Here is a 23,891-nt window from a genome sequence, read left to right as displayed (position 1 = left end):
AGCATCACTCATTATTGGAATACGGTGGACGCCGATGTGTGTAGACGCGAATGAGCTATGTGGCCATACAGACAGAAGACAGTCTGGTCATGCATCCTATTCTGTTTCTGTTCAAGCTAAGTATCTATCATTCTGACTTTGTGCATCTAGCTTCATTACTGGTCCAAATCACTACTCAGGTGTATAGAAAATACGGATGGTCTAAAATCTAAGCGAACGCTGCTAGAAGATTCCTAGGGGGTAGAAAGCCAGGTCCTGTTCGTCATTCGTGCCAGATAACAGCGGCCGTGACCAGAATTAAGCCTGTGTTGGAAGCCGACATGAAGAGGAAACAACAAATGAGACGCCGAGTAGAAGAATGAGATCACGCCTCAATCACAACCTTAAGGACCATCCTGCCCTCGTCATCGATCGTCCGCCCCGCAAGCTCGAAGGCTTGCTTCGCATTTTCCAACCCTTTAAAGCGGTGCGTGACCATATCATCAAGACTGGGTAGCCCAAAGGCCCCGCCTTGCTTCTGGGCGCAGAGCAACCGAATTCCCACGGCGTATGTGTTCACGTAGCGGAAGATGCCAAGAATGTCCACCTCCCGCAGGTGTGCCACAGACATGGGGAGCGTCTGGATCGGCGTCCCCATGCCGACCATAATCACCTTGCCCCCAGGCCTCGTCGCGTAGAGGGACGTGTGCATGCACACCTCTTTCCCCGTGCACTCGAATGTGAAATCAAAGCCGTCGTCCTCGTCCTCGTCCACCAGCAAGGCTGATGGCGAGGTCTTGGAAGCAGCGATGATGTCCGCCGCGGTTGCCTTGGCGCCCTCTAGCTTGCTGTCCAGCGTCGAGAAGATGCTGCTGGCGGGCGTCATCGCGCCGTCCGCGCCAGGGGTTGATATGCCGGAGACCGAGGAGCTGCTGGATGACATGTGCAGCGGCCGGGGCACGACGTAGCCGTGGGTTGCGAAACCCTTTTTAAGTGCGTAGTCGACACGGCCCTGGTCCACGTCACAGACTGTGACTGTCGTGCAACCTGACTGCCGGGCCATGGCTGCCGTCAAGAGGCCGACTGTCCCGGCGCCAAGAACCAGGGCTGTGGAACCAGCCTCAGGTCGCGCGCGGTTTCCGACAGCATGTATGGCGACGGAAAGTGGCTCAAGAAGAGCGGCTGCATCGAAGGAGACGTTGTCAGGGAGCCTTTGCGTACCAAGTTAGAAGCTGATGCCTCACATTCCCGGCTGCGTGGTACTTACTTGTGACACCACACCGCTGGGTGGTTTATCCTATCCTGAAGCGTACCCTGGAAGTGGGGGAAAGACTTCGCGCTGCTTCTGAATCTCATCTTCTTGCAAAGGTTATATCGCCCCTTGCGGCATATGCTACATTGCCCACAGGGCACACCAACCTCCAGAGCGACACGGTCACCGACCGCAAAGCCACTCACCTGAGGTCCAATGGCCACTACGACTCCAGAGGACTCATGCCCGAGCGAAAGTGGCTGGCAGGCGCAGAGATCACCATTCGCGAATTTCTTGTAATAAGACACATCCGAGCCGCATATACCAGTGGAGCGCAAGGCTACTTGAACTTCGCCCAGTGCGGGCTCATTCAGGGTCCTGCATTCCTGTACGTTTTTAGTCAGCGGCTCTGTCGTTGGAAAAAGGTACGCGGCTCTGCTGTCAGCCCGCAAGCTCCGTTTCCCGGATTAGGTAGTTTGCGAGATCTTGTGTAACAGTCAGACTGTCAAGATGGCAGCCCGAACCAAAGAATCGAGTGAAGCAACGCCAACTCACCAATCGCAAGTCCCTTGGACCATGTAAGACGGATGCACTGATCTTTGAGGCTTTAGTATGGGGTAGCTGCATTGGCTCCATCTCATCTTGAACCATGGCGGACGGCGCCATGCTTCAAACGTGGGATGAGTGTGGGATGGGAGGGTGGTTTCGTGGCGTGTATTGGTGGATTGGCCAGGAGGCGGACCCGGGACAGAGGGACAATTCGTGGGGGCAAATCTCGCCTGGGCCAGGCAATTGGGGAAGTAGATGTGAGTGGTACTTGTTTGAAATGCAGGTAATATTTTTTTCGGACAAGAGCGCAGGATATCTGATGGCGCGATGAAAGATGAAGAGAGGAAGGAGGGAGTCGGTGTCCTGAAGGAGGAATGCCATTTATCTCTGCGTCACGCACTTCAAAATACGCCACGTCCGAGTACATATGACAAGGCCGAGGGTACCATACGTTCTTGAGGTGCTCATTTTGGGATTTTCGTCCCGGTGAGCCACAAGTCTTCCGAGCTCTGGTTGATGTGGACTGGCACGCACCATGTTGCATGGTACAGATGTTGCCATTCCTGCTATTCGAGGGACAGGGTAGGAAAGGTTGAGGGGCAGCGAAGGTCGTCTGTCCACTTGAAGGCAAGGCAGGGGGGCCAGACAACGACCGGATGAACTTCTGCTGGTTGATTCAGAGGCATGCCTTAGAGCAGCGTTAGACACTCCAGGAGCCCGCCAGTCATCTCTCGACGACTTATCAGACCGTCGACGGAGCTTGATGCTGCGGAGGCAAGGATAATCGCTTGTATCCGAGCCTATTTAGCAGAGGTAGACATCTCCTGCTTGGATGCTGGCCCCGGTCAAGCATAAGTTTGGCTCTCTTCACTCCGTCCACTGGACCAGGTTTAGCGAAAGCAGAGAATGCATGGGTCTCTGCAGCGAGAATGCATGTTGGGCTTCGGCACACTTGCATAAGTGTTGGGATAGCCATGCACTGCATGTACCATGATAATCGATGGTATGATGAATAGAACGATGGAGTCCCAATGGAGGAGTCCACGAAAGCTCATGGATTGTGACATGAATTTGCAGCACACGAGATGAAAGATCAGACTGGCCGTGTAACTCCTTGAGTTCAAGGTCAACAACCGGGAGAGGTTCTTATGAATCTCGGGGGGGGGGGGTGTTCAGTGTCCAGGGTTTTTCGTAGCCGACAGAGTTATAGACCTGTATTGCCAGGTAATAGTTGCCAACCAAAAAGGGAGAGACGAGGTAAAAATGATGGTGCGACCACGATGTTTTTCCCGCCGGGATGAGGCGATCCCATGTGACGAGGCCACTTCGACAATGAAGTGGAGGGGGTAGGCTTCTAGCTCGTCACGAAGAGAGCGCCAGGCCTGGGCCCTGGGTTACAAGATTCTGTAGCCTTTGTGTCACAACATTTGTGCCGAAATCTGGATGAATCTTATCTCGATAATGCCTCTCCTTCAATCACAAGGTCGCCCTTTGATCCACAAAGGCTGTTGTGGCAACCAATTCGGTCGGGAAGACTGAGTGTGTGTGTATGGTTTGCCATGATACCTCGGTCTGGGCGGCCCAGGCGGGTCAGATGTGGCCGCGGCGAAGATATCTGAGCGAGGACTTTGGATGAGCGGTACCTTGCTTCCCCAAGCAAGCAGCTTCTGATGGCAAGCGTCAGGGGTGCGTGAACGCAAAAGTCATGGTGCCATGCTCTTCGGTGTCTTGTATTGCATACCGATTGCTAAAGTGCGGCTGCACTTGGGACCAGCCGAAGCACTGCCGGGGCTTGCAGAAACTAACGCGGTTGTTCGGTGTAACCAAGACAGCCCAGATGACAGCCAAGGCGAACGTCAAGCAATTGTAACGATTTCCTGAACCGGGTGCCAATGCCTTTTCTGATTGGGGAAAGCCCGTGATGTGCAGGCAAGGAACGTGCCCTCAGGTAGCGATCCAGGCAAAAGGGGCGAGAAAGGCGAGACACTTGTACGGTTAAAAGGCTTTCGCATGTTGCGAGATGTTTCCAAGATGTGATGTCCTAAACTAATTTTGCCGAAGTCTCAGGGTCTGCACATCGCCCGCATGGATGGGTATGGGTCAGCCCTGTAAGAGATTGGAGACTTCAACGGCCGGATGCAAGTCGTTCGCCCCGTACCGAGGATTGGTCAAGTGTAGAGCGGTCAAAAGGAACAAGGCTGGAGTTGGTTTTTTCTTTTTCTTTTTTGGGGAGCGCCGGCACGTGCAATCGGTATTGGCAGGCAGCGCAATATCTCGAAGCGCCGGTCACAAGTGAGAGATCGACGTCGAAAATGATAGCAAATCTGCAACTGCATCTGCCAAAGCCATCGAGCCGTGCGACACTCCAGCTTCCAGGAACGTATTGAGCACCTTGTTGGAGAGGGGCAGCACTGCTCCGCCCAATCCTATCTTGAGATTGATCGGCACAGGCTTGTGACAGCGGCGTCACTGGCGACGTGGACAAAGTTGCTTGTTTGCCATATCGGATTTGCCGCGAGCTGCTGCTTGACGCATGCACGCACAACGGCCGGTGTCAACTCAGCATATCGTGGATTCAGTGGACTGCATCGACTGCATTCTGAACCACCAGCCGCCACAAGCCGGGGGAAAACTGGATCTGCAGGACGGGAATGTCCAGCCTGAAGCAAAGCGGCGCGACTTGCCGGTGGACCGTCGGTGAGCCGTTTGCGCAGCCTCAACTTGATACAGGATGTGCAGATTGCAGCGATCCAAGGACTATTGAACCAAGGCTGGCAGCGCTTCCTTTAGTGATAGCGCGGCAAGTGATGGCGGCAACCACAATAACGGCGGGATTGGGGATCATTGGATGGGCTATGTAGTATGCTGATGCAAGCCCATCACCGGGGATTCGGATCATGCCTCGAGGTGGACAAGTCATTATCGCGTAAAACCAACAGCGATCGAAGACGTATGTGCAGTCGATTAGTGACTCAGTACTGGTACCTGCCCAGCGAACCGAGCGAAGTCTGGTTGACCCTCCTCCGTTGTAGATGCAGAAATGATAGTCGATCGGCTCAATTGTAAGTGGTGCAATCCCGAACTGCGCCGGCAGCATCCGTAGCATTCGCTCGTGGAGGCTGCAGAAGGTCGCTTCACGCCTGCAGCTTTGGCGTCACCGCAGGATCCAACCGACAACAGTAAGGCCAGAGGCCGAGAAAAGGGACGAACGGTGAGATGACTACGACAGCAGTCTGTCGAAACTTGCCTAGAAGGGCCGCCATGCTGCTCGTATCACAAAGGTAGCCAGTAAACTACGTGGGATTCGCCAAGCTATGCAAGCATGGTATCGATGGCCGAGAGAGCACACGCAGTGCATTGAGCCGCGGTCGCATGGATAACTTCGGTTATGTTTCCGAAACGATGGCTTCCTGTGCTGAGGCCGCGTTGTCGAGCTACCATCACCATCGTGTGGACGAAATCAGAAGAGGATGTGCAAGAGTGTGTTCATACATCACCGAGCATTGACGGTTGCTCACCAGAATGATGCCTGTCTCTAATGCACCAAAACTCGGCCAAGGAAGTGGTATGGTGCCGTGGCACATAATGTCATAATGCCGGCTGCGATGATATGTACGTGTACGACGTTGCTGAACCCTTGTTGATTTCCCTATGCCCTCCTTGGGGATCATGACCTATTTGGGACTGGAGGAGCAGGACGCTTCGAGCACCCGCAGCTGTCATCATACAGATGTTATATGCACCGCACTACTTCAAGGCGATTCCAGATAAGAAACATATGTGTGCCTTTTCTTGCATGCGTTATACTCATGTAGACAGGCAGAATCATGACTCCACAACGGATGGGTTAATTCCAGTAGGCAAGTGGGTCCCTAAGAAGCGTTCCCGGATCATGCAGCACGGTTTCAGTCGCTTGATGACCTGGTTATGTCGCCCCTCCGTGTTCCTAAAGCCTTCTTCGAACATAGTTTCTGGGGAGTGCAGGGTTGCGGTAAAGGATGAGATGTGGGTTCACATACAATAATTACAACAACCTGGTAACCGATGCTTCTGAGTGTGCCCTAGGAATGCGTGCGGATTCGCGGCTTAGACCTTTGGAACTGCATGCGAGTAAGCTTCTTGACATGCGGACCTTAGAAGGTGCTCGTAGCCAGCCGGCTCGCCGCGTTGCGGGCATCCACTCTGTCTTCGTCATCCTCGTCATTCTGTTCGGCTAAGCCGCCGGCCGGAGATTTCGCACTCTCCTCCTCACCGTCTCCCTCCTCAGCGACGTTGGACATAAAGCTGGCGGATACGCTCCTTCCCATTGGGTCGCCAGTTCGTCGCGGTACGCCGCTCCATGCATCCCCCTTCGGACCCTGGCTTGAAGCCATGCTGGTTCGACGCACTACCGGGTGTGCTTCACGACCCAGCCTACTCAAACCACCAGACGCGTCAATGGCACGTACGTCAGGTCGTACGTTTTCGAGCATGGCCAAAGTCCTGCGCTCGGCCTCAATCTCCTTGCAGACAAACTCGCGGATGCTGGCACGCAGGTCGGCGGCGGTTCTCGTGAACCACCTGTGGCGTTCTTGAACCAAGTTCTGTGTCACACGCCTGGTCTTTTGATAAAGATAGGCCTCATTCTGTTTCGCGTCCTCTAACAGGGAGATTGCTTCGTCTACCTTTTCCCGGCGGACATTCGAGCTGGCCTTCAGACGATCCGCGGCATTGAGCTTGCTGCGTGTATTCTCTTGCGCCTGCAGGAACTCGCGAATGAGAAGTTGGCGGTTCGTCAAGGTTTCCTTGACGATGAAGGCGTCCGAAGAGTGATACTGCAGGGGATCCCCGATGGTGAACGCCTCTGCAGTAGCCTGTGCTTGCTGCGAGTCACCGACCGTCTGAACGATTTTCCCAAGTTTGCGATATGCGTTGGCCAGGCCCTGGTGTGGTTCCTGTACATGCATACTTCCAAGCCTGACACCAAACTCGGATTGTCCAAGACCGAGCCCTGCTTTAAGTCAGCACACGCACTTGACCACTATGCCATTGGTTTTTGACTCACCACGACGGGATTTAACCAGCCTGTCGACCTTGTGGCCCGCATCCATGGATCCCAGGTAAAATAGTTTCACTATTGGCCGAGCCTCGGACAGATCAGGAGTGTCATCTGGAGGTGGCGCGAACTGCTTCAACAGTTTGCGTCGCACACCAGTGGCAGGCTGCTTTTTCTTTACCATCGGGCTGTAGCCAAAGTCACTTTCAACAAAGAGAACCATCTCGTCGTCCCTCGCGAGTACCTCGTTACTGCAGACATAGTTGAACCATCGTTGCATGAGTGCTTTAACCCTGATCTCGTCCTCGTCCGTCCCAGCGCCGGCAGATGTCAGAGGTGGTGGGACAGCCGGAACGATCGCTTCGGGATTCGCAGATATAAGGTACTCGGCAAGCTTAACAAACTCTGAGTGCAGGCGTCTGACATCTCGGAATTGGGTTGTTCGGAACTTTGGGAGGTTGGTCTACGACAGTTAGCATTTAATCGCACACGTTCGCCTGCGGGTAATAGGAAGACTTACGTGAACGTCGAATCTTAGAATAGGGTCTTTTCGCGCGGCGCGTTCGAGGCCAGTGATCTTGGCTTGGAGCTTGTACAACGGCTGCGTAGGCTTCCGAATCTGAGGCTGCTCCTGACTAGCACGCGCAGTATCCCCAGACAGCCGATTGGGATCATTTGGCTGCGAAGGAGAGGTATTTGCATGCTGCTGTCCGAACGCTGCCTCCCCGGATGCTGTGTCTGTTGGGGGCGCTTGTGTGTCACTGTCAGAAATGGTGCTGCCGGTAGCTGGTCTGCCGAAACCATGGTCTGATGGCCCAAAGCCCTCCTCTTCTTCGTGATCTGCGGCGAAACCGTTGCTTGGGACGCCTGAGTCAAAATGGGGTGGCGACGCTGGGGGTTCGCCGGCTACATCGCCAAAGGTTGTTCGGTGGGCGTGAGGGGAGGGCGCTGGGGAATTGCCCCAGGGCGAAGCGCCTGTCGGATGATCGGCATCGTGAACGGAGGCGCTGTAATCCATGAGAGGCGCACTTGAGAAGGGAAATGTAGACAGAAAGCTCGGGTGCGGATGACGTTGCTGGTCGGCACGTGTTGGGGTGGGAGGAGAGGAGGGGGGATCCTGAGAGGCCCGGCGATGCGATCACGCTGATGGAGCGCGGATTGGATATCGTAGGGTTGCTGTCCTGACGGGGGCCGATGCGGTGAGCCACATACAGAAGAGAATCACAGGCTCCCAAGAGGCTCGAAGGGGATGACGACGAAGACCTCGGACTGTAAGTAAGCTTGAAGTCGATGGAATGGGCTGCACCTCCCTAAGCTGTACCAATAGGCAGGAAGTGGTACAGTCTAGCTAGTAGCCTTGGTGAGCGCCCAATCAAGGTCCGAGTGGGTCCCCAAAGAACAGGCAGGGGGGGGGGGGGTGCAGATACGGAAAGTTGATGGCCGGGTCACACATAGCCAGCCATGAAGACAACTTTTTGGCCTTCTCCCAGCAACAGAAATGTTGGTATCATTCTCGTGGACCGTTTGTCCACATTCAAAGTGCCGAGGAGCCGAATGAGCCGCAATGCCCATGCCGGCGTGCCTTCTACCAGGCCGCAGAGCTCCGTCAAAAAGCCTTGCTGGCCTGCTCAGCCACGCATTGATACCTCGACTTGGCTCTGTACAATATCGGTTCTGCCTTCAACGCTCTGCGCAGAGATGGGCACATTTGGCAGCTCACCATGAGGCTGCGGTTGAAAACATCCGAAACATAGGCATCATTGCTCATGTCGATGCCGTAGGTGGTCCCAAGTTCTGACAGAATCTATTCCAAATTTTGGGTGTTGTGGGCTGACTCTATGCCCAGGGGAAAACTACCACAACGGAGCGTATGCTCTATTATAGCGGCAATACACGGCATTTAGGAAGTAAGACTTATACAGGATCTCTCGCTTTTCTATCCCACGTGCTGATGTACATATCCGCCAGATGTCGACCATGGCGACACAGTCACGGATTTCCTTCCCATGGAGAGAGAAAGGGGCATCACAATCCAGTCTGCTGCCATCTCGTTCAACTGGCCTCGGGCTGAAGACTGCGGTCCAGGCCATCACGCTAAAACTATCAATTTGATAGACACACCTGGACATCAGGATTTTCAATTTGAGGTTCTTCGGTGCATGCCTGTGCTTGATGGCGCCGTATGCGTCATGGACTCGGTCAAAGGCGTCGAAGCTCATACTGAACGAGTCTGGGCCGCAGCGCATCAGTACCAGATCCCAAGGCTCATCTTTGTCAACAAGCTCGACCGGGATGGCGCTTCCTTCAAAAAATCGGTTTTGGATATTGCCTCAAAGCTGAAAGCTTGGCCCTTGGTCTGTCAGATTCCATGGTGGGTCGGTGACGATTTTGTCGGCGTAATCGATGTCATCAAGCGCGTGGGTTATAAATGGTCGGCCGGGGGATCGAAGAAGTTTTATAACCGCGATGCCCTTCGAAGTGCACTAGGGTCGGAAAACCCATCTCTTAACAAAGAGGTTGAACTTGCGCGGGAACAGCTCATCGAGAGACTGTGTGAAGTTGATGATGATCTTACGATGGTGTTCGCCGAGCACGGAGCCGACCTTTCTAATGAGGCTGTCAAGCTAAGCATCCGCCGTGCTATTAGTAATGGCAATGGCAGCGTTGTGCCGGTATTTGCTGGGGCCAGTTTGAGGAATATCGGGGTCGAACCTCTGCTGGATGCTGTCGTCGACTATCTACCCAACCCTCATGAACGACCCCCTATAGAGGTCACAACTGCGCAGGGGACACGCAGATTAGAGGAGCTGATCGCAAAGGAGACGACAAGGTTGAAACAGAAAGGTGCCAACGTTGCTGTAGCTTCCGTTTTTAAGGTTGTCAGCGATGTTCACCGAGGAATGTTGAGTTTTGTTCGTGTGTATCACGGCGTACTCCAGCGCAATGCTGCTATGTGGAATTCAAGCCAGCGTATTGCTGAGAAGCCACTAGCAATGATGCAAATTCTGGCAGACAAGCACAACGATATTCCGCATCTCAAGGTCGGGGCCATTGGTGCCCTTGCAGGCCTAAAAAAGGCCCGCACCGGAGATACCATCATCATCTCCCCTGAGAAGGCGACTGAGACTCTTATTAAGAGCATGCAGATCCGGCCCGCAACGATTCCTCCAGCTGTCACCTTTATCTCAATTGAGCCATTCTCTGCTACAAACGAGGAAACGCTGAAGAACGCACTGACAGATGCGTCAAGAGAGGACCCCAGTCTTCGATGGACCAAAGACGAAAAGGCTGGCATATATATCCTTTCCGGAATGGGTCTATTGCACCTAGAGGTTGCGATTGATAACCTGAAGAAGTCCAAAGTCGATGCTCTGTTTGGCACTATACAAGTGGATTACAAAGAGTGTATCACATCGCAATCACGGCCGGAGCAATATACCATTGATCGTGCCGTGGCAGGAAAGACAGGAAAGGCAGCCTGTACGGCTTTTGTTGAGCCCGTCGACACGGAACAACGGACAGAATCGTGGCGTGACCGCGCCACTCGCCTCGGCTTCACTGACCTCGAGACCGAGGATGAGTTTCACCACTCGAGCTACGAGCGAGATGGCAATATCATTAATATCAACATCATACGACCGGTTCATGATCCAAAGTTGTTTGATGTTGACACCGTCTGTCACAATCTCCAAAATGGAGCCGTCGCAGCTTTGTACAGAGGTCCGAGGAAAGGCTACCCTCTACACGGCTGCAGTATCGAAATAGTGGTGGACTGCGCCCAAGACTTCTTTGGCGGAGCCTCCCCTGCTCATTACCAACAAGCGAGTTCTCACGCCGTCCGCAACGCGTTCAAGAACGCCCACGACATGCAGAAGATAGGACTGCTGGAGCCAGTGATGAAGGTTGAAATCGTCTGCCCTGAAGCGGCGGCGGCGCAAGTGAGGCACGACCTGTCCTCGAGGCACGGAGGGCAAGTCATGGAGACAGAAGACCTGAATGAAGCGGCTTCGGGTGAAGGGGAAATCGATCTTGAGCAGGTCTACGCGCCACCAGACCCGTATGAATCTGTCTCCACTTTGCGTGCGCACAAGAAGGGGGCAACGAGGATGCTCAAGCTGAAGGCAAGAGTGCCACTCAGAGATATGTTGAACTATGATCAGCATCTGAGGAGCCTAACGGAGGGTCGGCACAGCATCCAAATGGAGCTGGATAAGTTTGAGAGGGTCACTGCAAACAGAGAGAAACTCCTATAGCAGGTCGTTCGTCATAGTTCACCGGACCACTTTCATGTACACCTATGGAGCCGATATTGTATGACTATAGTGTTTCAACTGGATCAAATGAGCATTTCTTTGCCCACCTCTGGATATTCTCTTCAGCATACGTGTCTGCGTCCACCAAGTTGCATGATATTGCTTCCTGACTTCGCGTTGCTTTTCCAGGGACTGACTGTGCGCGTTTTCAAGTCTTGTGAAGCCCGGTGGCCGCCTGAGCCATAGCGTTAGGCAAGCTCTGAGAGTGGGGCATCCCGCCCTTTCAGCCCCCAAAACACAGCACGCCCAGGAGGGACTGTACCTCCAGCAACTAGACTATTGCAGGTGGGTGCTACCCAGGGAGTCTGGCATCTCGGACAACCTCGCGAGCAACTTTCCATTCTGTTGGAGGCTGGCTGCTCCAGCGTTTTCTTTCAATCTCACGTTCGTCTCACTTCCAACCCCGCCTCCGTCAACACCTACAATCGGCTGCAGGTTGACCAAAAGTGACTGCCCGGAATTGTTTCGCCAACCCCAAGTGATTTCATGACGGCCACCCAGTCGAGAGGCAACTCTTTAGGCGGTGTTGGGATACCCCTTTGTGGCTGTTGGATTCCATCTGAGTATCGTTACTCGAGCATTTTTTTGAGAAAATGGCACACATGACGAACCCGCTGGCAACTGCCGAGCAATTGTACCAGCGCAACAATCTCAGCTCTCTCCCAAATGACTTGCAAGATGTCATACTTTATGTGACTCAATCTCTGACACAGGCCGCGGGTGTCCTTCTCCAATTGCCTCAGTCTGCCACGGCACAAGCGAACGTGATTCTTGCCAGATATTGGCTGGCAGAGTCTCGGCCTCTTCTCACAACTGAGTTCAGTGTAAGTCCTGCCCATCTTTCAACTCTGGCCAAACCGCTCTGCTCACTTTGGCACGAAGGATGTCTCAGCCGCCTGTGTATTCCTTGCTTCCAAGCTCGGCTCTCGTGCTCGCTCACCGCGGGACATCTCAAATGTCTACGCATACCTGCTGTCCAACAGCTCGTCCTTCATGAGGAGCAAGGGCACCCAGCCGCCTGTAGAAGATCCCTCGTCTTACTACCTGAGCGATGCGGACTACTTTGCCTTTCACAACCGTGTTCTAGCACTGGAGGCGCGGATTCTTTACACTCTGTCCTTTGACACGCACGTGGCTCTGCCTCATCCCCTGGCCGTCACGTATCTCCAAACTTTGGATTTCTGCAACCAGCCAAAGGAGAGAATATCGAGGCGAACGATCGAGTATCTCAATACAGCACTGCTCTCTCCGCAACTTCTCTACTTGACACACCAGCCGAACATGCTGGCAGTCGCGGCCATCTACAACGCCGCCAAGGACGTTGGAGCAAAGATGCCAGAGTGTGAGTGGTGGGAAGTCTTTGATGTCGAGCGAGAGGAGCTCGGATTCCTCGTGGTTGCCATGCGCAGCCTCGAGGGGTGGGTGAACAAGCAGCGGGAGGAGCTTCCGTGGATGGCAGACGGAATGGTCACACGCAAGGCAGTGCAGACAGAGCTGCTGACAAGAGGTATTCACAATGGCAATGGCGGCCAGGTTGAGGATGAGGAGGCAGCGATGATGATACAGATGGACAGAACGATGGACCAGGCAGATTCTCGGTCCTGAAGTTTTAGGTCATGCGCACTGCTCGGGGACAGGCAAGACATGTCGATTCGGCTCTTGCTTGCTGGTCATGATCCCGCACCGGTACCGCTGGGAGCCTGGCGGATACACGCCACTCGTACCCGACAGCTTAATCTACTCCATCGGAAGCCGCGTTACAGGCCGTTGTGCCTGGTGCACGGGTCTTATGGCCTGTCACTGGTTGTCACACGGTCCTCGGTTACAACGTGAGGGCTGTCGTTGTTCGGACCAATACCATCCTCGTCCTCCGCCAGGCATCACGGACTTCCTCTCTCCCGACTCTTGCTCAACACTTATGGCTGAGCTCACAATTCTTCAGGCGATGCTTCACATGGCCATCCAGAAATATTGGGGGAATTAATACTACAGTGCCGTTTGGCGACGCAGCTCACCCTGTCACAAGCTTCGCCCAAGAATAGCAACCCACTCGTACCGGAACTCGTACCGGGACTCCCCACCTCCCTTTACGATTGCGAATACGAGAGAGAAACGTGCTGTCCGGATGAGTAGATAACTTGGCCATGTTCGTTAGGAAATCGTTGTTCACAGTTGATGAAAAGGGAATTGAGCAAAGTAGTGGATGTAGAGTGACAGCGGAGCAGTAGGGTCGGGAGGTTATAGCGCCGGCGGTCATCTCGGAACTTTCGGGTGAAGGAATGTATTTTGTGCCTACAGCTATTTGCCTCTACATAGCTCAACCACAGCGAGTAATTCTGATTGTTCAACAGATTGCCCGGGTGTGCATGTCGATCACTGTTTGCGCGTGGCACATCCACGGCCCATCTCATCGAAGCATCCACCTCTAGGGCAGAAGCACGTTGCGGGATCTTGAATATGATGTACTTCTTGGCGCAGGCCAAACGCATCTACGGTATCTCCAGGGCCATGGTTACACGAGAAACTGCTACTGGTATAGTGACGTAGGAGCGCCATGCATGTCAAAGCAGCACTGACACACAGAAACACCCGGCCGGTTCGGATGGTGGGCGCACGAGATGGCCCCGAGCCCGAAACACAGTAAAGCAGAGTTATTCAAATAGGCCATCAAGCTGCATGCCGGGATGAACCCTCAGAGCACGTCCACGCGTCGTCTTGGAGGGCTTTTCAAGGCATGATGGAAGGGGGCAGGGCAAAGCTCACACCTCGGACTGCCGGGGAATTCAGTAGTCTATCAACACTACAGATACCTACCGGCTGTGCAATTTGTGCTATGAAAGGCATGTACCTATGTAGTCTATGTATCCGGACAGAGGTTCAGGAGGCTTTCGGGCTCTCAGCGCACAGACAATCCCGCAAGCATGAGCTCATGAGCTCATAGGGGTACGTTGTGGGCCAGCATATCTCGGTACCGCGTACCGGCGCCAAGCATTCGAATTCGGATGTTCGCTGCTCACTTTCCCATCTTTATTCATCCTCCTGACTTTCACGTCTCACCGGCTCCCTCAGACATCTACGGCCAGGAGGATCGGCATGCTCAGCCTGTCAGACGAATTCACGCCGACAAGATGACCGCCCTCTGTGCTTCCTAACAACGACTCCGCTGTGCCCGTCCAGCCGCACCACCTTTGTGCACACGCACGCGACCTATCCTCCCTCGCTCCGATACCGTTAACCTCGATCTGGCCCTCGATCACTCTTGGCCACTGCTACTAGCATCGAGCTCCGATTCCCTAACGAGCAGACCCGGGCCTCTCCTCGATCATGCCGGTTGTCCCTACCCAATAACGGCGATCCCTTGTCTGTCATCAACCTGCTCCCTCCGCTGAACCGCCATCATGCTGCTGCTTCATCAGACCGGCAGCCTGAAAATCGGGGAGACGGTTCGATATACAGTCACCTATACACCATCGCAAGATCGCATCTTGCCCTCTCCCGAGTGCCTATATCTGCGCATTAGAAATAGCTCCGCCATCGCACTCCGCGCTGCGTTCGTACATGGCCCATACAACCTCTCCGCTGCCGCCTATCCTGCGACCTTTAACCCCAACGAGAAGTTTGAGGATGCGCGCCTCTACGGCGTGCCGGAGTTTGAGCCCATGCTCAAGGCCGGTGGCACTTGGACTTGCCACCTGGTCGTCCCGGACACAATCAGACAGACTGCGGGCACCGGAGGCTCAGGCCACTTTGGAAACGGGCCTGAACACGATGGCGAAAGCGTCTCATGGATCATCGAGGTGGCATCACAGGTGATATTTTCGGCCTCTGCTGCCGTCCACTATGACGTACTGCTGGCGCGGGATGAGAAGTCTTTGACACTGTCCTCGGGTATACCGGTTGTTGGAAATCACGCCCAGGTGCCTCAACCGGGGCGGGTCAGCGACTTTCAACAGAGCAAGGGCGCCAAGGACGGTCGCCACAATGCCCAGAGCAAAGGTGTATTCTCCAGGGCAATCCATTTGAGAGTCGAGGACACGGCCAGCCTTTGGAACACCCCCCAACTGCCGGGCATGGAGCAATCACCGCCGCAGGCCGATGCTGCCAAGGGCACAGACACTGAGGCTACACAAACGGCTCAGGCCCCCAGTGACACCCAAGACAAGGATCGGAAACCGAGAAAGCAGAAGCATGTGCACTTGGTCATGCTCACCCATGGCCTCCATAGCAACCTGGGTTCCGATATGCTGTTTCTCAAGGAGAGCATCGATGCCGGGGTGAAGCAAGCGAAGATCGATGCCAAGGAGAGACGAGCCAAGGAAAAGCAGAACCAAGGTCAGCGACCCAAAGACTCGGGTAACGAAGAACATTCCGACTCAGGTGTGATGCTGGATGATCCTTATGATGAAGTCTGGGAGGACGAAGAGACCATTGTACGTGGATTCTCTGGCAATGCCACTCGTACAGAGAGGGGCATCAAATACCTCGGGAAAAGGCTGGCTAGATACGTCTTATCCATCACTTATCCCGATCAACCGTTTCTGCCGGCTGGTAAGGCAGCTCAAGAGGTCCTTTCGCATGGCTTGAAAGGAGACCCAAATGCCCAAAAGGACGCTGGAGGGAAGCCGTCCCACAAGCATAGTACCATCCACAAGAACGCGACGGGTTTCGAGGACAGAGGGTACAAGATCACCAAGATCAGCTTCATAGGGCACTCTCTTGGCGGCTTGATTCAGACCTATGCTGTAGCCTACATCCAGAAACACTCGCCCCAGTTCTTCGACCTCATAAAACCCATCAACTTTATCGCGCTGGCAACACCTTTCTTGGGTCTCAACCATGAGAATCCAATGTACGTCAAGTTCGCCTTGGATTTTGGACTCGTTGGCAGGACGGGACAGGATCTCGGATTGACTTGGAGAGCACCGACAATTGCAAGGAATGGTTGGGGCGCAATTGTCAGCAATCTGGGTGAGAATGCTCATAAGAAGGTCATGGGAGAGGCACAATCTGAGTCGAAGCCGTTGCTCCGTATACTGCCCACGGGCCCAGCACACATAGCCTTGAAGAAGTTTCGGAACAGGACAGTGTACTCCAACGTTGTCAACGATGGTATCGTGCCGCTTCGAACCAGCTGTTTACTATTTCTGGACTGGCAGGGGCTGGACCGTGTGGAGAAGGCCCGTCGGGAAGCTGGTCTGGTCGAGACTGTCGTTGGATTCGGATGGGCTGAACTCACCGGCGCAAACGTCACGTCCCCCAGAAGTGGTCCATGGACCCCCAGAGAAGGCAGCGAGAATAACAGTCCTGCCTCAGGAGCCGCCACTCCCGTCGACTCCGGTGATTCTCACGAGGTGCCTCAGCCTCCAACTGATGCCATGATGGAAGACGACAGACAGAGTCTCAGGGCCGTTGCCACACCATACCAGGACGAAGGATACTCATCATCCACAGCTGTTACTAATAACACAAATCCTTTTTCCGGATTCTTCTCATTATTCAAGCACAACAACGATTCTCCAAAACAACCTTCGTCGCCCACTACGAAGCAGAAAAAAATCTACCAGCGCAGTCAGACTCTGCGCTTCGACGAGAACGCATCAGAGTCCTCACAGTCCTCCCAAAAGTCTAAGGTCACATCTGGCCATGAGCTGGGCACGGATGCCGAGACCAACCTATCAGCACCTCCGAAGACGACTTTCTTTGAGTCTGCAGGAGACCTGCTCAACCCAAAGCTACCTTCGGTGGATTACCTCATCGATCCTTCAAAAAGACCGAGAACGATCTTCCACGATCGAATCTACCATCCTTCAGATATCCCTCCACCGCCCCTGAAGAAGCGCCCCACTGGAACGCTGGCTCTGCGCAGGAAGTCGTTTAACACAGTGGGATCCTCCTCCAGCCGCAACTCGCAATCTGGAACTTCTTCGCATCATCAACCTCCGCCGCATCAGGATTCCTTGTCGTCGACCAAGGATTATGACGACACCGAAAATACGAACCCAGACAAGGATCCTTCCGAGGTCATTGACAGCTCAAACATGAAAGTAGAGGAGAAGATAGCCCGAGCCTACCACCGCGATCTTTCTTGGCGGAAAGTCTTGGTCAAGCTGGAGCCAGATGCCCACAACAACATCATCTGTCGGCGAATGTTTGCCAATGCATTTGGCTGGCCTGTCGTCAAGCACCTCGTTGACGCCCATTTCAGCGACTCAAGCGCAGCTCGTCTGCGTGATGAGGACGAGAAGAATACTGAGCGGGCCAAAGCGACTGGCCAGCCTCCAGATCAAGATGGCGGCGAGACCAGATCAGAACCCGGCCCGACAGAAGAAGCCATGCGGCCAAATGTTGGCAAAGACAAAGAAAGCTCACAGAAGACATCGGAGCCCAGCGGGCACAATCGCACGGTGAGCGAGGCCCTTGAGGCTCGGGATAGAGTCCTGGACCTCCCGGGTAAAACGTCTCGAGAGAATTCCGTGGAGCATTCCTCGTCAGCGACACGTCCTGTGCGGGAGAGACAAGATTCTGTGGATTGGAGCGACCGGGATTGGGCAGACTCCGAAAGCGAGATGGACGAGTCGCAGGCCAGTGCGGCCCAGAAGAAAGATACCAAAGCTGCTCCTGAGCGCACCTCAAGCCCCGTCAGTGGATTCTGGACAGAGAAGATAGTCGGGAAAGGCGCGACAAAGAGAAGGAGCAACTCACCGACAAACCAGCTCCCAGAAAGCCAAACAGCAACCGAATCTTCGAAGCCTGTGTCGAGCGTCCCAGGCGCTCCAGCCACGAAGCCCGATGATGTGGATTGATCTGATGTGTGGCTATGGTGAAGAGGCTAGAGAAACAACATTGTCTGCGTGGCATTGTACAGAATGGCGAGGCAACAGCGATGCGCATGTTTGATACCAAATACAACTTACTACTACTAAGACTAATACAACAACATGCATCCTGACATTAGTGTTATCTCTGGGTATGTACGAGCGACAACTGACGAGCCCTGTTTTGCTACAGGGCAACTACGAACTGTGCTCCCATGAGGCTGTGACGTGCACGGCGAGTAAGTCTATGTATTTGTGTCATCACTCGGCTCGCTCTCCGGGTGGCCGGCCTTTGCGCTGGGGGTTGAGAATCGGGAGCGTCGGCTTCCCTTGAAGGGAATGTCCAACCCGGATCCGACTCGGACATTATCAGTCGCCCCCGGCGCGCTTCAACTTGACGTATGCAGTCCAACAAAACCGCGACCTACGGAATGGCAACTTTGTGCGACTGGGGCGGTCGCACTACGAATAGAGAAATGCATACAACTAAAATAGTCTGCGTTTTCGTCAGAATCAGCAGGACCCGAGCCGCGAAGGATCGGCACCGAAGCGCCGGGATTCAACGGCGGAGACAAGGTGGCCCGTGGTTCCACGACGTGCGCGAAGCTAATGGCTCGCCATTCGAAAAGCACGCTCTCGCCCACAGTACCGGTGCCAACCAAAGAGCCTTTGCTCAAGGGGCAGTTTCATGGACGCCGCGGATCTTGATATTGGATGGGCAAGCATCTCTACTGTATTCCAATCCCGGGCGTCAGAACCCGTGAGGAAGCATATCCCCACCGGCTGCGAGATTGACCCCTGTGTCTGACGGCATGCGTAGTTCTGGCCGCAGCGCACACGCCCGCCATCTTGGTGCGCGGGATGCTTCACTTTACGGTACATTGTTGGCCGCGACCCGAGGGGCTCGCTACAACAGGGAATGTTGGACGCCGGCAATGTAACCCACCCGCCCATCGTCCCGCTCGTCGCGACAAATCACAAGCGGCAACAGCGACAGGACTACCGCACCCAAGGAAATGGCAACCACCTGTTCTGACAGTGTTGTGCTGACAAGAAGACGGCCCTGTTTGAGGCAATGCGATCCACTGTGCTCTTCATCAACACTGGAAAAGGGGAGATACTCTTGAACAGGGCAGAATGCTTCAATGGGCCATACTCCGGTTCGCGACCATTGGTTCTAAGAGCCACTTTCTACACGCCGAATACTACAGCGGCGATGAGGACTTTTCAAGATCTCCGTTGGGACCATAATACCCGTTTCAAGCTCTACACCAATGAGGGCCGGTATGCTAAGGTGAAGGCGTAGCTGTGTTCGAGCTGGTGACTGTTTATTTGTACATTGTACGCCAGCTCGACACGGGCATCTTCTAGGTTGTTCTAGAAGCACTTCAAGGCTGAACCAACTGAATGAAACACCTGCTGCAGTGGCACCTCATGAGCCATGTCCACCCAGGGCCTAATGTTTACTTACCTACCCAACTAGGTAAGTACAACCCGTTGGACACGCAAGACGGAGCTATGCCTGAGCCATTATCGCTGCGTAGATCGCCAATCTTCCACCGTCGAAACAGGAAAAGTCACAGCCAGTCGGCGGTTCGCCTCAATCGATGGCACGGTGGCGTTGTAGGAGCAACATGTGAGATGGCTCGAGGTACTTTTCAGAGTCATGTGGCCGTAGGTGCCGGCGGGCCAGAAGACGGTATGAAATATACCACACAACTCAGTTAGAAATGTATCACGTTCAATCCGGTTCCAAGAACGCCGACGCTGCATGTGCATCCAGTCAATCGGAGTGTCCGTTGCAACGGGTCAATAGGATATGAGGGCAGGGCGGCCGGACTTTAGCGGAGTGACTAATCCACCCCGTACACAACCCACCCTGCGAGTGATGCAAGCGAGGGTTTGTAATGACAACAGGCCTCGCAAGGAACAACATTTCCTAGCTTTCTAATAGAAAAAGCCCATCTGCATCAGCAATGGGAATAACTTTGAAGCAAGATGGGTCTTCTGGGAGTTTCAAGGCAACAGCACAGGGGCGACCTCACGCCCTTTGTCCTCGACACCGAACCAACCATCACAGGGGACTTCGACTCTCCCAGGCCGCAACACACTATCATCGCCAAAACGGGAGACAACAGGACGGCCCTCACACAACATGGAATCTCCTAATCATGGATACCCCTCAACGAACAACTCTGCCTTTACCGGTCGATACCATCTCATTTGCCAAATGGACTAGCTGGGGACAGCACCACTGCTTGTTGGCTAGGAAAGGCAGCCAGCCCCCCTTCATGCGAGTACATTGAGGCTGTTCATGGGCACTTCGAGAACTAGCCCCCATATATAACATCCCGGGCCCAGGGTCATCTCAAACTTCATATAAGCCGGCCTCAGGTGCTTAATACCTCATGGGTAAGCAGTCCTAGCTTCGGATCTTCGGGCTGGAGAACTGGGTACAACTTGTAAATTCCTACCTCCAAGACAACCTCACACCCCCTTCACCCTGTCACACGATGAACTACACAAGAAAAAGTAAGCCGGTCCATCTTGTTTCCTCCTGAGACAGAGTCATCTAGTAGTGGACACAGACTAACAACTCTCAAGGAGCTCTCCTCGCCTGTGACTTCTGTAGGCACCGGAAGCGACGGTGCGATGGAAACCACCCTTGCTCTACTTGCATCGAGGCAACTGCAGACTGTGTATACAAGGAGCTCCCCGTGGATCGGTGAGTCGTCGAGACCATGACTTATCAAGCCAACTCGACCATGTCCCTAGCTGACTGTCCTCGCAGTGTCGAGCCCTCATCGTCGTCCCAAGGGGTAGTCGTCGAGAGGCTGAGCCGAATAGAGGCGTAAGTCGACACCCACACAGCGTTCCCAGGCTTCCATGTGGCGAGAAATGTCCTCCTTAGTCCAGGGCTTCTGCTTCGTCATCCCCACCTCCATTTTTGCTGCCACCCTACAACCTTGATGTTACTCGCCTCCGCTGACATTGGTGGGCAGGCTGTTGGAGGAGCAGGGGAAGAGGTTAAACGACATGGCACAGGCGGAGCACTATGCTTACACTTCGACACCTGCCTCCTTCCCGTCTTTCCGCTCTTCCCCTCTGATCCCAGCTGCGTCACCTCTCTCTGTGTCCAATCGATCGCTGGAGGGTGCCGATGTCAGCTTCGAGAATGCCCAGTTTCTGGTACCCCCAGGCCACACAGCAACTTCTATCTGGTTACTCTCACTCCCAGCCATCCAGTCTGTGATAGGGGATTTTCCCAGGGCCTACTTCCACGACCTTGAGGAGAGCACACCGCTACCTCGTCCCTTGGATCTTGTGAATCCGCAGCCCATCAACTGGCCCTCCTTTGCGCCCGAGCTACTGCAAAAGCTTGCTGACGCATACTTCAAGGATGTCTCGCCTCACCTCCCCCTATTCTCTCGGCGATACTACGACATCCTGCTGAATGATTTCTTGGAAAATGGGCCCACAGAAGACATCGAAACTGCCATCTGCCTGTGTATCTGGGCCCTAGGTTGTATGGCATCTCACTCAACGAAAGCTGCTATCCCAGAGCACGAGGTTGAGCCTGTCCAAGACCTAGGCATTGACTTTTTTCAACCGGCCCTGAGGATTATTCTTTCCAAGTCTACATGGGGCTTCACACCTAATCTCCGGGTTTGTCAGGCTCTCTTCCTCGCAGGGACGTACTTCTCCTATCTGGGTCGACCGCTCCATTCCTGGAAGATGGTTTACACTGCTGGTCTTTCCATTGCAGCCAACAGTGACCTAGAACAATTTCCGAACGAGTCCGAACAATGCCACGAGGACCGCCTTCGTGTTTTCTGGTGTTGCTTCACAGTTGAGTGGTGAGCATTTGCCCGAGCCCTTGGTCGCAGCTGACACTCCCGACGACAACAGTTCAAACCCTTCTCCTTTTATTCACTCATCACATGCCACTTCATATTTCAGCCTTAGACTGACGAACAGCAGCGATCGAGCAGCTACTCTTGATGTCGCGCGCTCAGGTATTGAGCCACTCGGAGACAGAATGCCGCTTCCTCGGAGCGTCGAGGTCAGCGATCACGATGATCTGATCTACTTCGTTGCCGAAACAGCCATACAAAGGCTGATCAACAGGGTACACAGCTCGCTGTATTCCCCTGACAATATCGACATTACTGTGCTTTCAGAGACGGTACCGGCTGCAAACAATCCGAACTTGAACAGGCTCTTAGCTATCAGCTCTGAACTAAACCGGCAACTCGAACAATACTATAGCTCGATCCCCATAACGCCACCCATTACGACCGACCCTTTCTCAAACGACAGAAGACGCATACTCAATTTGCGTTATCACCACGCTCGCCATATCATCTACCGACTCTTTGTTCTCTACGTCGCCTCCTACAGACACCCCCAGCCGTCGCCAGTTCCCCAGCACTTGTCGTCAAGGTCGCCAAGCGCGTCACTTGTTTCCCTATCTCCGATGCCCAGAATCATACTCGAGAAGTGCCACATCTGCATCCAGTCATGTGAGGCCTTCCTACTGGATGCTGTTGAGATCCTGGACAAACGATCGCCTTATCTGTGGTCGATCTCAGACGGTGCGCTGGCATGCTTCGTCATATTGTTCATGGCAAGCCAGTCTCCTTATATCAGGCACCTGACACCTGACCTGCAGGGTCTGGCGGACGTGGTTCTAGCAAAACTTGAGAAGTGGGCCACGCCTGGGTCGGTATTTGAGGCGCAGGTGAGGATTGTGAGCAGGCTTCTGAGCCGTTGAACTTGTACATTTCTTCATGCGGGGGCGGACGAGACGGACAACATGATTTCATTCTGTGTCCTAATTTTCTCATGTTGATATCCGTGTATCTAGCTACTGCCGAGCATTCGGGTTCTCTTTTGAATCCACCAGAGACGCGTATTTTACCTAGGCCATCCTACTTAGACAGGTAGACAGGTAGAGGTAGACAGGCTATCAAGCAAAGCTCCTGGGCTGGGATTGGGACCAGGCAGCTTGGAATACACAATACACAATAGAATAAAGAAAAGAAGCGCATTCAGTCAAGGCCAGTTGTGTGCGATTTTGCTCGAATCAACACCCAGAGAGCAACATATTATCAGCGAGGGATTGCCGCCAGAAGACTGGTTGAGGTCAATTGTACTGCCCAGGTGCTTACGTACTGTCACTGTTGGGTACAGTACATAGGTGTTAGGTAGACAAGCAGATGCAGGACAAGGTACCGTGGTATGGTGGCAGCTGTGCGCGGGGTCCAGGAGTAAGCTTCCGGTATGCAGCGTGGCTCCCGCAGTGGGGCGCTTCTGATTGCCATTCACAGCCCAGGATCAGAGGTCCCCTTCGTCACTGGCACTGGCCTTGTTTCGTCGCTTTGTTGGTGGGGACGCCGTCATGCGGTCGGGTCGGCACTCTGCTGTATCCTGTCCCTGAGATCTGTACATACTGTACTGTAGCACCGCCGCCGTCACTTTGGGCAGAGAGGCATGAATCCATCCCACCACAGACCAATTCTTGAAACCCGTCGAGCCCAGTTCCATTCCAAGTAATTGATCCATCCGCAGCAACTTGCGACTGTCATCATCCAAATCCGGCCCCAATATCCCAGCCTATACTTGGCCTGGCCTGGGCCGCAGGCAGCGAACGAGCCCTCCCTACCTCCATCCCTCTCTCAGCGCCGCCCAACCTCGAACCACGACCCCTTCCTTACCGCCCAAACGACACTGCGAACTCGTCAGAGGCCGACCCGTCCCTCCCAACCGAAATCGCTCCATTCCCACCGCCAACAAGTGCTTTCAAGCAACTGTGGTTTTGAAGAGCCTTCTTTCAGCACAGCGATCGGCGTCGCCCCCCTTGCGCCCCCCTTAGCAAGAGATCCGCCATTCCTGTCCCGAGGCATCTTCCGGCGGTTCACTGCGCCGTGTGACAATTCGTCGCCAAT

The 23,891-nt window shown here is 54.1% G+C and overlaps 6 protein-coding genes across 6 annotated transcripts; 4 read left to right on the top strand and 2 right to left on the bottom strand.

Moving 5' to 3' along the window:
* Positions 1-364: 364 nt before the first annotated feature.
* J7T55_010157 (sorbitol dehydrogenase) lies at positions 365-1,897 on the bottom strand (the record flags this gene model as incomplete). Its single annotated transcript, XM_053131352.1, has 4 exons — positions 365-1,190; positions 1,247-1,293; positions 1,399-1,617; positions 1,787-1,897. The coding sequence occupies 4 exons, from the start codon at positions 1,895-1,897 to the stop codon at positions 365-367; spliced, it is 1,203 nt and encodes a 400-aa protein (XP_052990583.1).
* Positions 1,898-5,913: 4,016 nt separating this feature from the next.
* On the bottom strand, positions 5,914-7,833 carry J7T55_010156 (uncharacterized protein; the record flags this gene model as incomplete). The annotated part of the gene is made up of 3 exons (XM_053131351.1): positions 5,914-6,770; positions 6,825-7,278; positions 7,336-7,833. 3 exons carry the CDS (start codon positions 7,831-7,833, stop codon positions 5,914-5,916), a joined length of 1,809 nt encoding a protein of 602 aa, XP_052990582.1.
* A 988-nt stretch (positions 7,834-8,821) lies between these two features.
* J7T55_010155 (uncharacterized protein) lies at positions 8,822-11,068 on the top strand (the record flags this gene model as incomplete). Its single annotated transcript, XM_053131350.1, has 1 exon — positions 8,822-11,068. One exon carries the CDS (start codon positions 8,822-8,824, stop codon positions 11,066-11,068), a length of 2,247 nt encoding a protein of 748 aa, XP_052990581.1.
* A 653-nt stretch (positions 11,069-11,721) lies between these two features.
* Positions 11,722-12,733, top strand: J7T55_010154 (cyclin domain-containing protein; the record flags this gene model as incomplete). Its single annotated transcript, XM_053131349.1, has 2 exons — positions 11,722-11,952; positions 12,011-12,733. 2 exons carry the CDS (start codon positions 11,722-11,724, stop codon positions 12,731-12,733), a joined length of 954 nt encoding a protein of 317 aa, XP_052990580.1.
* Positions 12,734-14,526: 1,793 nt separating this feature from the next.
* On the top strand, positions 14,527-17,931 carry J7T55_010153 (uncharacterized protein; the record flags this gene model as incomplete). The annotated part of the gene is made up of 1 exon (XM_053131348.1): positions 14,527-17,931. One exon carries the CDS (start codon positions 14,527-14,529, stop codon positions 17,929-17,931), a length of 3,405 nt encoding a protein of 1,134 aa, XP_052990579.1.
* A 2,525-nt stretch (positions 17,932-20,456) lies between these two features.
* On the top strand, positions 20,457-22,717 carry J7T55_010152 (uncharacterized protein; the record flags this gene model as incomplete). The annotated part of the gene is made up of 5 exons (XM_053131347.1): positions 20,457-20,475; positions 20,548-20,668; positions 20,735-20,794; positions 20,946-21,800; positions 21,925-22,717. The coding sequence occupies 5 exons, from the start codon at positions 20,457-20,459 to the stop codon at positions 22,715-22,717; spliced, it is 1,848 nt and encodes a 615-aa protein (XP_052990578.1).
* Positions 22,718-23,891: the final 1,174 nt, after the last annotated feature.

The sequence above is a fragment of the Diaporthe amygdali genome, assembly GCF_026229845.1.
Source record: "Diaporthe amygdali strain CAA958 chromosome Unknown NODE_26_length_719862_cov_65_716256, whole genome shotgun sequence".
NCBI lineage: Eukaryota > Fungi > Ascomycota > Sordariomycetes > Diaporthales > Diaporthaceae > Diaporthe > Diaporthe amygdali.
The sequence above is the reverse complement of the archived record's forward strand: the minus strand, read 5'-3'. Positions and strand labels throughout refer to the sequence as shown.